The sequence below is a fragment of the Mustela nigripes genome, chromosome 4 (assembly GCF_022355385.1).
Source record: "Mustela nigripes isolate SB6536 chromosome 4, MUSNIG.SB6536, whole genome shotgun sequence".
NCBI lineage: Eukaryota > Metazoa > Chordata > Mammalia > Carnivora > Mustelidae > Mustela > Mustela nigripes.
In genome coordinates, this window is record NC_081560.1 from 136556361 (window position 1) to 136572904 (window position 16544).

General features: G+C 38.1%; 1 protein-coding gene across 1 annotated transcript in view; it reads right to left on the reverse strand.

Annotated features, from left to right (window-relative positions):
• Positions 1-1250: 1250 nt before the first annotated feature.
• The window catches only part of PPA1 (inorganic pyrophosphatase 1), a 36401-nt gene continuing 21107 nt past the window's right edge, over positions 1251-16544 (reverse strand). The window contains exons 6-11 of the mRNA XM_059395834.1: positions 16402-16528; positions 10747-10874; positions 10360-10445; positions 3275-3344; positions 2207-2249; positions 1251-1590 (exon numbers count right to left, since the gene is read on the reverse strand). Of these exons, the coding sequence (XP_059251817.1) occupies positions 1559-1590; positions 2207-2249; positions 3275-3344; positions 10360-10445; positions 10747-10874; positions 16402-16528 (486 nt within the window). The 3' untranslated portion in view covers positions 1251-1558. The remainder of the gene's footprint in view (positions 1591-2206; positions 2250-3274; positions 3345-10359; positions 10446-10746; positions 10875-16401; positions 16529-16544) is intronic.

Consider the following 16544-nt stretch of genomic DNA (forward strand, 5'->3'; position numbering starts at 1 on the left):
TATAGAAATTGAAGACAGATTAGTGGTTGCCAGGGATTAAGGATGTAGTACACCCCACTTGTGCTCTCTTGCTCTTTTTTTTTTTTAAAGATTTTATTTATTTGAGAGAGAGAGAGAGCATGAACTGGGGGAGAGGCAGATGGAGAGGGAGAAGGAGACATCTCACTGAGCTGGGAGCCCAACATGGGACTCCATCCCAGGACCCTGAGATCATGACCTGAGCCAAAGGCAGATGCTTCACTGACTGAGCCACCCAGGCACCCCAATAAATAAAAGCTTACAAAATAAGAAAAACGAACTGGTGAGTGTCTTGCAGGATGCAGGAACTTACATGGGATATTTAGTTGTACAGGACAATACACCACACAAAGCAGCACAGGTAAAACTGGAAAATCTGAGTAAGATCAGTGGACCATATCAAAGTCAGTGTCCTGGTGGGCAGTCGTATCTATACCATTGTTTTGCAAAATCGTACCTCTGGAGGAAACAGGAAGGTATAGAGAAGCTCTCTGTATTATTTCTTACAATTGCTTGTGAATCCACAATGATCTCAAATAAAAAAATCTGCTTAATACAGGCCATTGCATGAGTAACATCTTATTTACAAATGAAACAACTGAAGTTGGGTGGTGGGTAACTGACCTAAGATTACAGAGAAAAATAGATGGGCTACGATGGAAAATTCAGGTCTGTACAGCTCCAAAACCTAAGACCTTAGTCACAAAGGTATTTGGACTTGTAACTCAGAATATAATGTAAATGACTTAAGAATCTAATTTGTTGATTAGAGAAGTAAAGAAAGTAACTATATCATTTCAAAATGTGAGCAAGGTTTTGCTTTCTGCTTTGCAATGGGTTGTTAGGAATTAGTATGAATACAGCATAGAGGGGTGCCTGAGTGGCTCAGTGAGTTAAAGCCTCTACCTTCAGCTCAGGTCACAACCCCAGGGTCCTGGGATTGAGCCCCAAATCGGGCTCTCTGCTCAGCAGGGAGCCTGCTTCCCCCTCTCTCTGCCTACTTGTGATCTCTCTCTCTTTCAAATAAATAAAATCTTTAAAAAAAAAGAATATAGCATCGAGATTACTATAAACATGAGGGCTTTCACTCTCAGGTTCCTAAAAATAAAGTCAGTTTTAATCTAATAATTATGAAACTGAATTATAAGATCACTGATAGAAAACAAACACCAAATAGCACCCATGCCCACTTCGTAACGTCAGGTTTCAGAGTAAAATAAAAATATTATAAATGAAGTTTTGGCAAAATAATTTTATTTTCTAACACATGGTAAACATATACATCCAACATGCATTCATCTTGCATATTCACAAATGACTTCTAAATTACAACAACCGCTTTGATATTGAAACACGTACTCTTGGTTGAGATATGAAAAATGCTTTTAGAGGCATAACATTCTGAATATATTGGTCGCAGCAGAATTTGCTTTAGTTAGATTAGTTCTATGAATGTGAAGCTGTGAGAAGCTACTTCTGCATCTACGGCTCCAGATGAACAGGGTGCGGCATCACCAGCCTGTATTCGGCAGAACAGTCATTAGTTCTTCTGGTGATGGAACCACTTATCCACTGCATTTGGAAAAAAAGAAAACCAAATTAGAATCTCTATTAAGAATCAAAACGTAAAATAGTAAAAAAAAAATTAAAATATACCCGAAATATAACAACGAGTATCATACTTGCTTTCATGTATTCTACCACAGATCACCTTAAAACAAACGGACACCTGAAGTTCCACTATGGCAAAAACAGGTAATTTATCACAGTGTTTTCTCCTGGGCTTTCTCATGTTTGATCCTAATCGATAAACATGTGATTCTCACCAGAACCATCTTACAGAGAATTCTAAATGTAAAGGGGGAGAAAGCTGTGTTGGTGGCCAGAGGGGGATCCAGAGCCCCACCTGCTCCCACATCCACGAGCCCTTCTCCCGGAACCCAGAGAGCCACAGCAGGTCATGGTTTGGAAACTGCTGTGATGGGAGCTGGTGTGAAGGGTGGCAATGCAGCCATCTTTCTTCCCACATACAGTATGGAACTCTAAAAATGTTTCTTCTTCCCTTCTTTCTCTTTCTCTGTGGATGTGGTGTGTAATACATATCTGTAGGTACAAATATATTTTTCCCACACACAATTACACTAAACACGAAATGTTTAGTGTAATTTTACTAGAATATAGATCTTACCATCTGTTGGTATTGTGCAGGCGGATTCGCATGGTGGCGGTAACTAAAATAAAATATTAAAATGTATTAGTCTAATTAAAAAAAAAAGTAAGCCAAAAAGGTATACCAACACAAAAATTTAAAAAAATCTGAACAGAAGATAACTTTCCCAATTTTTAGATTCTAAAAATAATTTATAATACATAAGAACAAGGCAAGGTTCACTTTACTGCCAAAAAACAAATTCAGGCCCTTTAGCTTTTGATTGAACACAGGAGGATAAATAAAATGAAATGCTGCTTGAAATAACAGATTGATGCATATATAATGAATTTATATATACACATATACAGAAAAAGTAGGCAGAGTGTCCTCATTGAAAAGTTATGATTGTTAACCAACGGTTTTCCCCTTCCAATTCTTCTTATTCATCTCAACTTTGTCAGGATTCAGATATAAAGAGAAATCTAAATGTACTGGCTTCATTGTTAAATCGTTCTTTTTCCTTGTGCTACACCCCACTTACAAGGCAGTAAAAAGTCAGATTTCATTTTCTTTTCCTCATTTAATATAGTAAATGAAAATAATTTAAGATTATCTAGTTCAGTCTTTTGGTTGATCCAAATCAAATAATTAAACATAATACAAAGCCAAAATTATTTCTTTCGTGAATAGTTTACTAAAAGAAAGTCTTTTCTAGGGTTATTAACTGCTCTTGCATGGCGCCTGAAACTTGACCATCTTCTTAGTCCTTGCTATAACCAAGTCTAGTAAGTTCCCATTAATTCTTTTGGAAAATGGGCTTAGGATACCCACACAGGATTTGGGTTAGAACCTTCTGGAATCACTTTGATTGTTACAAGTATACTATATGCCCAATTAGAGTTGACTAAAACCCTTCTCAGCTTCTCCCTTCAGTCAAAAGTCCACTTGTGTGCACTCACAGTTTGTAATTTCAAGACCTCACACAATGATAGGCAGCCAGGAGGGACTCCCAGTATTTGCTGAAGGAAGTACTTTCCCTCCCAATTATCATCTTAATCTCTTTAGCACCAGGTACATTCTTTTTCAAGGAAAACTTTTACATACAGCATCCACGATAGCTTTGGCAGCATCCGGGTCACACTTGAAGGGGCTCCCAGACACTGTAGTATTCATGCTATTAAATAAAAAAGAAGTAGTCATGAGTTACAGTAACAAAACTTGTCTCTTAAGAGTCAAAAAACTACAGATAGGGGCACCTGGGTGGCTCAGTGGGTTGAAGCCTCTGCCTTCAGCTCAGGTCATGATCCCAGGGTCATGGGATCGAGCCCCGCCTCAGGCTCTCTGCTCAGCAGGGAGCCTGCTCCCCCCACCCCCCCCACCCCACCCTCCCTCTGCCTACCTGTGATCTCTGTCTTTCAAATAAAAAAATAAAATCTTAAAAAAAAAAAAAAAAAAGAAAAAAGCAACGGATAGAGATGGTAGGCCTGAAGAGATTCAAGTTTGGTTTACTTGCATTTCAGGTTTACTCAAGTTGTAGGATACAAAATCACTATATACAAAAATCTGTCACATTTTCCATATACTAATACTAAACTATCAGAAAGAAATTAAAACAGTAACATTTACAGTTACATTAAAAAGAATAAAATACCTAGGAATAAGTTTTTTAAAAGTAATCTCCAAGTCCAAGGTGGGGCTCAAATTCACAACCCCAAGATCAAGAGCCGAGTGCTCTACTGAGCCAGGTGCCCCGACTTAACCAAGGAGGTGGGAAAGATGTGTACACTGAAAACTGTAAGACTCTAACAAAAAGAGATTGAGGAAGACACAAATGGAAAGACAGTCCATGGTCATGAACTTTAAGAATTAATGTGGTCAAAATATTCATACTACCCAAAGCAATCCAGATTCAGCACAATCCTTATCAAAATTCAGTAGCATTCTTTCACAGTAAACAGGACAAATCTAAAATGTGTTTGGAGCCACCAAAGACCCTGAGTAGCCAAAACAGTTTTGAGAAGTAAGAGCAAAGCTGGAGGCCTCACAGTTCCTGATTTCACGCCACAGTAATCAGAATAGTATGGTATTGGCATAAAAACAGATACACAGATCAAAGGAACAGGACAGAAAGCCCAGAAATAAAACCCATTCATATAAGCTCAATTAATTTACAATAAAGGAGCCAAGATACAATGAGAAAAGGACAGTCTCTTCAATAAGCGATTTTGGAAAAACTGGACAGCCATGTGCAAAAGAGTGAAACTGGACCACTATCTTACATCGTACACAAATATTAAATCAAAATAGGTGAGACTTGAATGTAGACCTGAAATCATAAAACTCCTAGAAGAAAACAGTAAGCTCCTTGACATCAGTCTTGGAGATAAATTTTTGGATTTATCCAAAAGGCAAAGACAAAAGAAAAATAGACAAGTAGGACCATATCAAACTAAAATACCTCCGCACAGTAAAGGGAAACATCAACAAAATGAAAGGCAACCTACTAAATGGGAGAAAATACCTGCAAATCATATATCTGATAAAGGCTTAACATAAAAAATATAAAAAATTCATACAACAATAGCAAACGAACAACCTGATTTAAAAATGGGTAAAAGGACTGGATAGGAAATTTTCCAAAGAAGACATCCAGATGGCCAACAAGTACATGAAAAGGCACGCAACACCACTCATCATGAGGGAGATGCAGATCAAAACCACAGAGAGAGGTCACCTCACACCTGTCAGAATGGCTATTATCAGCAAGAAATAACAAATGTTAGTAGTATGTAAAAAAAAAAAAAAAAAAAATGAAGCCCTTGTGCACTGTTGGTAGAAATGCAAATTGGAGCAGCCCCTGCAGAAAACAGTAGGAAGGGCCCTCAAAAAATTTAAAAAAAGAACTATGCTATGATCCAGCAATTCCACTTTGAATATTTATCTGAAGAACAAAAACACGAAATGGAAAACACACATGCACCCTCATGTTCACTGCAGCCTGATTTACAGCAAGACATGGAAACAATCTAAAGGTCCACCCATGGACAAATGGACAAAGAAAATGTAGTAAATGGACTATTAGTCATAAAAGAAAATGAAATCCTGCCATTTGTAAAAACAAAGATGGCATCTGAGGGCATTATTCTAAATTAAATAAGTTACACAGAAAAAGATAAATATCGTTATGATCTCACTTATATGTGGCATCTAAAGAAGCAAAAAAAAAATCAAGTTCACGGATATAGAGAACATACCGGTGGTTACCTGAGGTGAGGTGAAGGTGGATCAAATGGGTGGAAGGGGTCAAAAGTGCCAGTTTTCAGCTATGACTAACTCATACCATATTGCATATTTGAAAGTAGCTAGGAAAGTGGATCTTGAAAGTTCTCATATTAAGAAAAAAAATGCTATAACTATCGGTGGTGATGGATGTTAACTGGACTTAATGGTGATCGTTTTGCAGTATATACAAATATCAAAAATCATTACACTGTATACCTGAAACTAACATAATGCTATGTCAATTATACCCCAATGAAAAATAATTTTTTGGAAGTTGAAGATGGTAGGCCAGATGAAATTCAAGTTTGATTTAGTTGAAAGCTTTCTCACCCATATAAAATATTCTCTTTATTTGGCCAAGGTATAGTTATTCTTGTTGCCAATTTTATTCTAGTACCTAAACAAGTTCAAATTTAGAAATCTAAGATGGAATGTCCTGTAATTATTGCTGAAATAACTAAGAAATGCACATTAAAATGAGAAACATATCTTTCCAAATTAGACAAAAGCAAAAAATCCTGTCAGTTCCTGTCAGTGCTGATGAAGCACCTGAGATAAACTAGCCTGGTGGGAGCAACACTTGGTTCTTGGACAAATATTTCTGGAAAAAAACTTTTAAAAAGCCCATAGGCTTTGATAGAGAAGTTCTAACTCTGAGAATTCAAACAGATTTAAACAATGATCTATAAAGTTTCAACAGATACCACCTCACCATTGATAAGAATGAAAAGCTGGAAGTAACCAAAATATCCAGCAATGGGGATGATTTAAAATGGTGTATTTAGGAGGTGAGATATTACACAGAGATGGAATGTTACCTAATATTATAAAAATATTCTTAATGATATAGGGAAATACTTATAGTGTTAAATGTTTTTTTTAAAAAAAATCACAAAACATAGGGTGCTTGGGTGGCTCAGTCCAGTTAAGCGTCTGCCTTCGGCTCAGGTCATGATCCCAGGGTCCTCGGATCCAGCCCCACATTGGGCTCCCTGCACAGTGGGGAGCCTGCTTCACCCCCTCCCTCTGCCTGCTACTCCCCCTGCTTGTGTTCTCTCCATCAAATAAATAAATAAAAATCTTTAAAAAAATTTTTTAGAAATTAAAAGTAATAAAACAAATTATACATGTAATATAATCCTAATTATTTTTTAAAGTATTGCACATTCACACAAGCACTGTAAAAAAAACTCTACATGTTAATAGGAATATCTATGGAAAATCTAATAAGGGGGATTTTTTTAAAACATAGGTTTTCTTTTTGTTTATCCATAGTTCAAAATTTCCTATATATTATTATAGCACTAGTATAATATGGGTATGATCAAAAATTGTCTACTAAAATGAAAAAGAAAATATCCACAGTTACCTGTTACTTAACATGCATTAAGATCATTTCTATAGAAATAAGACACCACAAAAATTGAGAACTTAAAAGCAGTGTATTAGGATCGTACTTTTTCACACAAATATATAACTGCTCATTTTATCTTGTTTGTGGAAAGACAGTGTTTTCACTTTACAGGACATTATCCTGACTCACAGAACAGAATATCCCTGAGAATTATTTTTATGTTAGGATTTTCTCATACTCAGAAAAAATCTTACTGCCCAGATAACTTTGACATTTAAAAAAATGAAAATATACATATAAATAGTTAGAAAATTCAGACAGTCATAAAATGAAGGCCTTTCTCTCAATTATAATTTCTAGTTCTCCCCCGACCCCGGAAAAAAAAATGTGGACATAAATACATAGATGCTGATATATGTGTAGGTATGTGTGTATGTGGGGGGTGCTTATCTTGCACCTTTAATCCTTTAATAGGATCATATTAAATACACTACTAGGAACTTTTTTTTTTTTTTTAAGATTTTATTTATTTATTTGACAGACAGAGATCACAAGTAGGCAGAGAGGTAGGCAGAGAGAGAGAGGAAGAAGCAGGCTCCCCACCGAGCAGAGAGCCTGAAGCGGGAGACTCGATCCCAGGACCCTGAGATCATGACCTGAGCTAAAGGCAGAGGCTTTAACCCACTGAGCCACCCAGGCACCCCACTACTAGGAACTTTGCTTTTCTCCCTTAATATATTTTAGATATCATTCCATATCAATATATAGAGATATTTTTTTAATGTGCCATTATAGATGTACTTAATCATTACATTTTTTCCCTAACATTTTGCTATTATAAACGACATTATAAAGAACATCCTTATACGTGGATCTTGGTGAACTATGGATATATTCCTAGCAGTGGTGGTGTGAAGAAATATATGCAATTTTAATTTCTTGACTGGATCCTATCAAAGTGCCCTTCACAAAGGTATACCCATTTATGAGCTCAATAGCTACATATGTATGGTCTTGGTAACTCTGGCTATCATCTGATTTTTTTCTAATTTTGGCAAATGTAATGGGCAATATCATTATCTTGCTGAATTGCATTTTAAATTATGAGACTGTACACCTTCTTCTATGTAAACTTCCTTCTCCTACCTTTTTCTCCATCTATTGAATTGCTAGTCTTTTTTGACTTGAAGAAGCTGTTTATGTATTAAAGAATTTAGCCCTTCGTTGTATTTTGTTTAAAAAAAAAAAGAGCAACTGGGAAAAATTGTCTCCTGATATATATGAAAAGTAAACCTTTCCTGTATGGATTTTGAGTTTGTGCTCTGTTTAAAAAGGCTTTCCCTGCTATAACCTAATAAATTCACTTAGGGCACCTGGGTAGCTCAGTCAGTTAAGCGGGCTGCTTTCGGCTCAGGTAAGAATCTCAGGGTCTTGGGATAATGTCCCATGTCCTCTTCCCTGCTCAGTGGGGGACCTTGTTTCTCCCTCCGGCCCTCCCTCTGCTCATGCAGTATAACTGAATTTTTAAAATGATTTTCTCAAATAAATAAAATCTTAAAAAAAAAACTCCTTCTACTTTTTCTAGAAAATTTTCACATCAAAATGTATGTGTCTGACATTTAATACTGATGTAAGACAAGGGCTGTAAACTCAAATACCTACAGACCACACCCAATTAACATAAGGGTGCAGAGAGGCTAAACGTGAGAAAATGTGCAGAGCTGCCTCTGAGGGCACTCCTGGAGCACCTGCCTGGTCATAGCACCTCTTAAAACAAAACAAAACAGCCAGAACATGGTGGTGTTGCTGGTGTGCACCTCTGGCATAAGAAGTATGGGGAGTAGTTAGGGATCTAGCCAGTTTTCTTCCTAAACAGCCCGTGTGGGTCCATAACCATTCATCCATAATATTTTGTTATAAACTAAGACATCTCTGGGTCTACCAAACTCCAAAAGGACTTCTGAGTGATATGACTTTCTTCTTCAGTATCAAACATTCAGGACAACAGTATTACTAAACATGACAAAAACAATTAACACTACACCCTGATACCACTACCCTCATTTTTTTTTTTCTTTCAGAATTCTTCTGGCTATTTTCACATGCAGTTTTTTTTTTCTAATGAAACTGAATGTTATTTATGAACACAGTTTACTTTTTTTTTTTTTTTTAATATTTTATATTCCTCAAGTGTCTTAAAGCTTTCTTCTTCTGGGTCCTGCAGATGTCTTGTTTATACCTTGGTTTGTGTTTTCTTTTTAAATACTATATATTCTATATGGGACCTTTTCCTCCATTATGGTTTCTGCTACCACTTGTATAGAAAGCTATTAATATATATATTCACTTTGTAGTTGGTCACCTTGCTAAATTCTTTATTTCCCTAGGGTTTTCTGGATACAAAATCATATAATCTATGACAATTTGCTCTTCCCTTTCCAATATTCCTGGATCAAAATACATCCTTTCCCTTATGTATTTCATTGACTACTATTTCAAGAACATTAGTTAACTGGTGATAGTGGTCATTCTCTCATAAATTTTTGAGTATTCAAGAAGTAGTATATGATCCTGAACACTGTCTGGAGGCCAGACAGACTTGGATAGGAGTCCTAACTCTGAAACACTTATCATGGGGTGACTTTGGTTAAGTTTAACTTCCCTGCATCTCTCTCTCTCGCTCTCTTTTTTAAAAGATTTTATTTATTTATTTGACAGAGATCACAAATAGGCAGAGAGGCTGGCGGGGTGGGGGGTGGGGGGTGCGGGGGAGCAGAACCTGATTCAGGGCTCGATCCCAGGAGCCTAGGATCATGACCTGAGCTGAAGGCAGAGGCTTTAACCCACTGAGTCACCCAGGCGCACCCCCCTTTTAAAAGATTTGTTTGCTTATTTGTTTATTTATTTATTTTAGAAAGAGAGCGTGTGTATGCAAGCAGCGGGAAGGGCAGAAGGAGAGGAAGAGAATCTCAAGCAGGCTCTGACTTCCTGCTGAGTGCAGAGCCTGATGCAGGCCTCAATCTCACCACCTCAAGATCATTGACCCGGGCAGAAATCCAGAGTGGGCCGCTTAACTGACTGAGCCACCCAGGCAACCCCACACATCTCTGTTACATGCTTGGCAAATATTTAACTGTTCAATAAATATTAGGTTATTATTAGCAGTAATAAATTTTGTGTGCATGGTAGATACTGGTTTAGCTGCAATGCTTCTTCTGTATTTATATCAGAGAAAAACCCTTGCACTCAAAATTATTTTACTTGCTACATTCTGAGCATCCTGATGTTAGGAAGCCTTTCCAGTTACCCTCACAAAGCTCTGTTCTCAACTGTCCCCTTTATAGTTTTAGTTTGTACTTGTTCAGAGGGTATCTTATGAGTACTTTTCACTTGCTAACATATCTACCTTCCCACTCCCTTTAGCACGGACTGACAAACTAGTTCTCTCTTTTCTAAGGGAATACCATGATACGGTATGTTTGTATCATTAAAATCTCTGGAGCAAACTGGTCTGTTTTATGTGTTAAACATGCAGAGAAGAATTACTGCTTACCAACTGATTCCCTTTCCATCGGTTTTCTTCGTCACTAATGCTCTCCAATGGTCATGAGTGCTTTTAATAATATCAATTGCAAAATCCTATAATTGGAAGAAAATGCATTACAATGACAGATAAGAGTTCTTTCCTTATTATCAAGATTTCCCCAAAGAGTGATAACTTTGTCTTTTCTGAATTCACTTCCTTGTGTCAAAAGCAGGAGAGAACATTTAAATGGATAAATTAATGTCAAGACTATCTTACCAATGTCTTTAAACATTTATTTTATGACCATATAGTCTTTAAATGGTAACAATATAGTTAAATTAAAAATATATATATATAGTTAAAATAGTCTCAATACAAACAGGCTTAAAGCTATGCTTCTAAATGACGCATTACCTTATCTTTGAATTCTGCATTGAAAGCAAACTGGTTCTCTGGTTTTCCATCAGGAACCTTGTACCTTCTGAACCAGTCCACAGTAGCTTCCAGGTAGCCAGGTTTCAGCCGCTTAACATCATTAATATCTAAGAAGAGAATAAGTAGATTGTAAGATGCACAGGTAATTATTCATGCAATAAAAATCTCAAGTATGCACTTTGAGAGAGCTATGGAATGGATTATCAAAGTAAAAGATAACAGAGCTAACCACCTTGTTGAAAAGAGAGCACATACACATGAAAAGAAAATCATCTATGACTTTAAGTATTAAGGAAACAATTAATACAGTAATAATTTCTATTAGAGGTGAGGAGGGAGATATGACTGGGGGCTACATAATGAAAGAGTTTGTCAAGGTTAGGTAACTTGTATGAGAAGGGCAGGAGATACCAAAAAAGACAGCCTGAGGCTATATTCAGAGGTATACACCCCAATTACCGAGACAAGAAAAATGGATTATACTGAAGTCCATTGATGGGTGACATAAATGAGACTAGACTTCTCCCTGTATAGGATAGGCATTGTACATCACAATGCTCTAGTTCTGGCCAACAGGAAACTATCCTCTTTAAAAAAAAAAAACAAAACACACAACAATGTTTTAGGACACCTGGGTGGCTCAGTCAGTTAAGTGTCTGATTTTTTTTTTTTTTTAAGATTTTATTTATTTATTTGACAGAGAGAGTGAGAGAGCGTAAGCAGGGGAAGTGGCAGGCAGAGGGGGAGGGAGAAGCAGTCAGCTCAGTGTCTGCCTCTGGCTCAGGGTATGGTCTTAGGTTGTGGGATCCCTGCCCCTCGTAAGGCTCTGCACTCAGCAAGGGAGTCTGCTTGAGATTTTCCTCTGCCCATACCCCCACTCACGGTGGCTGTCATGTGTGTCCTCTCTAAATAAATAAATATATAAAATCCTTTTAAAAATTTGTTTAAAAAATTTTATAATTTAAAATTCTTTTAAACTTTTCAAGGTTTCTGTATAGCCATCAACAATGCCTAGCCTCAATGTCCTCAAGGTCAACTTTAAATGACCAAACTGCTGTTCAATGCAAGCAAACAGAAGAAACAAGGGCTAAAAAAAAAAATCAACCAAGAAAAGTATTACTGGAAGGAAGAGTACATTCAACAAGAGAAGCACATTTAAATTTTATAAAATAACTTTCCTTAAGTACAGTTTATAATCTGTGTAGTTAAAGAATATCATGAATTCTGTTATTTCTCCTCCTGGCCCCAGAGGCCCGTGGGTGGGACTGAACATTCCTGCCCTCTAATCACTCAGTCTTTCGGTGACCAATCCAGTCTGAAGTTAGCTAGGAGCCCCACCTAAGTCAACTAATTAGCATAAACTCAGGTTTGAAGAAAAGGACTTATTATGTATAACTAAACAGACTAGGAAACACCCAGGAAATTCCAGGAAGTACTTTGCCAGGAACTGGAAACAAAGACCAAATATATTTTTGTATTATACCACAGCCTAGAAACCTGTAGGAGCTGATTGACTCTCTGACCCTGAACCAGACCTTGAAAAGTACACTAGATCCAGACTGGGGAACCCTGAACATCAGCCCCAGAAGAGAAAAAGTTGGAAAAAAAGCTAGTCAACTTTTGTTCTCACTTTGCATGCTGCCAGTGGTCTGCAGAGCTACAACAGTTGTGGGCCTCCTAATGCCACATCAAGATCCTACCAGAGACAGCACCCTGTGCTGTTGTTCCCTCTTGGGTTTGGCTGTCCTAATCAGCCAGTCAGTACTGGTGTTGTAGCCTGCATGGAACCCCAGGCTCACAGGGCAATCTGGCTATTGTGGGCCCCCCAATGACAAAGAGGATCCATGTGTCCAACCTGGTTGCTGCAGTCCTCTCCCATGGCTCTGTGTGTATCTCTCCCAAAGTTGTGGCTAGTCAAGACTTCTATCCATCTAGAAACTCCAGTAACGGATGGCAAACAGACACTGTCTCCGGTTGACGTTGTGGGAAAGCTGTATACTACCTGCACCATGGGGCCAACCACCCAGACAAAGTTTTCAGGGTTCTAAGAGCCTCTACTGCAGGGAAATGATACCCTAGCAAAATGCCCCTGACATAATGATAGGTGTGGCTTCCCTAACTGTGGCCAGAGCATGTCACTTAGCGCCTGTGATCTTATGTTAATAGCATATGGGAAAATGGACACACTGATCACAAGAATCACTGTCAAGGGGTAAACAAACAGAATGAACGCATTCTCACTCTATAAAATTTTAACAATACAGGACAATGTGAAACAAAAGGTCTCTATTCATTTCTCTTTCTGACTCTGACTCTTCTGCTATCACATCTCTTTGTGGCTATAGCTGAGAAAGGTTCTCTGCTTTCAAGGACTCATGGGATTAAATGAGGCCCATGTGGATAATCCAGGATACTCTCCCCATCTCAAGGACCTAACCTTAATCACAACTGAAAGTGCATCTGCCATGTAAAGTAACCTATTCAGGAGATTAGGAGGTAGATGACTTTGAAGGGGTGTGGCATCATTCTGCTACTATAAAATTCTACAGGTTTTGACAAATGCATGCTATCATGTATCCACCATTACAGTGTCATCATTTGTGGTGAGCGGAAGGCTGTCCCCAAAGATGTCCCCGTCCTAATTCCCAGAACCTGTGAATATGTCCTGTTACATGGGAAGAGGAAAAAAGGCTGCAAGTGGAATTAAGGTTGCTAATCAGCTGATCTGGAAACTGGGAGATAATCCTGGGATATCTGGCTGGGTTTAATCTTAAAGATCTTTATGTGGCAGAGGAAGCAGAGTCCGTCAGGGAAGAGGGTGATAAAGACTTGCCTTGCAGTTGCTGGCTTGAAGAGGGGACATGAATCAAGGAATATGGGCAGCCTTCAGAGGCTAGAAAATGCAAGGAAAAATATTTTTCCTTGGAGCCTCCAGAAGGAACACAATCCTGCTGACACCTTGATTTTAGTCCAGTGAGACCCATTTCAGACAGGCAAGAGAAGACCAATTCAATAATGAAAATGGGTTCGATCATTAACTAGAGACAAGATTAATATAAAAATAGACATGAAAACAAGATAGAATTACAAGGTACAAACATTTCTTTTTCAAAAAGGACTCAGACAATCGGATTATAGCATTAACCCATACATTTATGGCCAACTGATTCTCAGTAATAATCCCAACACAATTCAATGGGGGAAAGAATAGTCTTCAACAATGGTGCTGGGACAAATAGATCTCCATATCCAAAAGAATGTTGGTGGCCTCCCACTTCATACCATATACAAAAATTAATATAAAACAGATCAGGGCCTAAATGTGAGAGCTAAATTTATAAAACTCTTAGAAAGAAACATAAGTGTAAATCTTTATGACCTTGGACTAGAGGTAATGGTTTCTTAGATATGATACCTAAAGTACAAGAAACAGAAGAAAAATTGATAAATTACACAAAAATGGAAAACTTGAGGGCTTTCATTAAGAAAATTAAAGGACAATCTACAAAGTAGAAGAAGATACAGGTAAATCATGTATCTCATAAAGGTCTAGTATCCAGAATACATAAAGAACTAGAAAGGCTATAATGGGGGAAAAAAAAAAGTAACAAGTGGGCAAGAAAGTTGAGAAATTAGAACACTGATGGCCAGCGGCAGGACTGTAAAATGGTGCAGCTGCTTTGGAAAAGAGTTTGGCCATTCCTGAAAAGGTTAAACATGAGAGTCCCCATATGACTCAGCAGCTCCACGCCTAGGTATCTATATCCAAGAGGATTAAAAACATATGTCCACATAAAAAACTTGTTCAGGAATGTTCATAGCAGCAGCATTATTCCTAACAGCCAAAAACAAACCAATTGTCTATCAACAGATGAATTGATAAATAAAGTGTGGCGTAGATCCATGCAATGGATGGAATTCAGCCATAAAAAGGAAGGAGTGCAGATACGAGCTACAGCTGTAGTAGCTACAGCTACTAGGTGCATTACATAATGCACCTAGTAAGCATTATGCTAAGTAAAAGAAACCAGACACAAAAAGCCGCATGTGTGTGAAATTCTACGTGTATGAAATATCCAGTATAGGTAAATCCATGGAGACAGACAGCAGATTAGTGGCTGCCAGGGCCTGGGAAAAGAAGGGCCTAGGGACTGACCACTTAGAGGCAGCATCTTCTTTTGGAGTGATGAAATGTCCTGAAACTAGACGGTGCTGATGGTCACGCAACCTTGTGAATGTACTAAATGCCACCAAACTATACACTTTAAAACTGTTACAGCAGTGAATTTTGTGTTAAGTGAATTATACCACCAAAAAAAGGGAGAGGGAATGAAGTACTGATATGTGTTATGATGTAAATGAGACTTGAAAACATGATGCTATATGAAAGAAGCCAGACAGACACGTTATCATACGATCCCACTTGTGCGAAATGTTCAGAACAGGCAAGTCCATAAAGACACACAATAGATTCGTGGTTGCCAGGGACAGCCGGAAGTGGGAACAGGGAGTGACTGCTAATGGTTATGGGGCTTCCTCTTAGGGTGGGGAACATGTTCTGGAATTAGATAGTGGTGATATTTGCACAACTGAGTGAATATATGAGAAATCATAAAATTATATATATATATATATATATATATATATATATATATATATATATATATATATTTTTTTTTTTTTAAGATTTTATTTATTTATTTGACAGAGAAATCACAAGTACACTGAGAGGCAGGCAGAAAGAGAGAGAAGGAAGCAGGCTCCCTGCTGAGCAGAGAGCCCGATGTGGGACTCGATCCCAGGACCCTGAGATCATGACCCGAGCCGAAGGCAGCGGCTTAACCCACTGAGCCACCCAGGCGCCCAAATTATATATATTTAAACAAATTTTATGGTATGCAGATCATAGCTCAATAAAAAATATTTTTAAATAAATAAATAGAGCAAGTAAATGCTAGTATGTATGGAAGGAAGAGAGAAAACAGTCAACACAAACTACCAGTTTTTTTCTTTCCTGGAATGAAGGAGAAAGTTGAGTTAATTTTAAGTTAATTATTAAGAAGTTCCCTAGGTGCAGTAACAATGCTCTGTCCAATGTTACGCTTCTCCACTCTTTTTTTCTTGTTAAGATTTTATTTATTTGGGGTGCCTGGGTAGCTCAGTGGGTTGGGCCTCTGCCCTCGGGTCATGATCTCACAGTCCTGGGATCGAGCCCTGCCTCGGGCTCTCTGCTCAGCGGGGAGCCGGCTTCCTCCTCTCTGCCTGCTTCTCTGCCTGCTTGTGATCTTTGTCTGTCAAATAAATAAAATCTTTAAAAAAAAAAAAAAGATTTTATTTATTTATTTGACAGAGAGATCACAAATAGGCAGAGCGGCAGGCAGAGGGAGAGAGAGAAGCAGGCTCTCTGCTGAGCCAGATGCGGGGCTTGACTCAAGAACTCTGGGATCATGACCTGAGCTAAAGGCAGCTGCTCAACCGACTGAACCACCCAGGCACCTCTTGCTTCTCCATTCTTTAACAGTTTGAAGGCATGGGCTTATTGCTTATCGCTTCCTGAAGGCAAATCTATCATCACAGGTTAAGTTTGGTGGCGCATAAGATTTAGACATAGATCAGATCTTCAGATTTCCTTACCATTGTAATTGGCTGCATCAGGATCATCCACGTTAATGGCAATGACCTTCCAGTCAGTTTCCCCTTCATCAATCATAGCCAGTATGCCCAGAACCTTCACCCCAATTATTTCACCTCTTGCACATACCTGAGAGTCAATAACC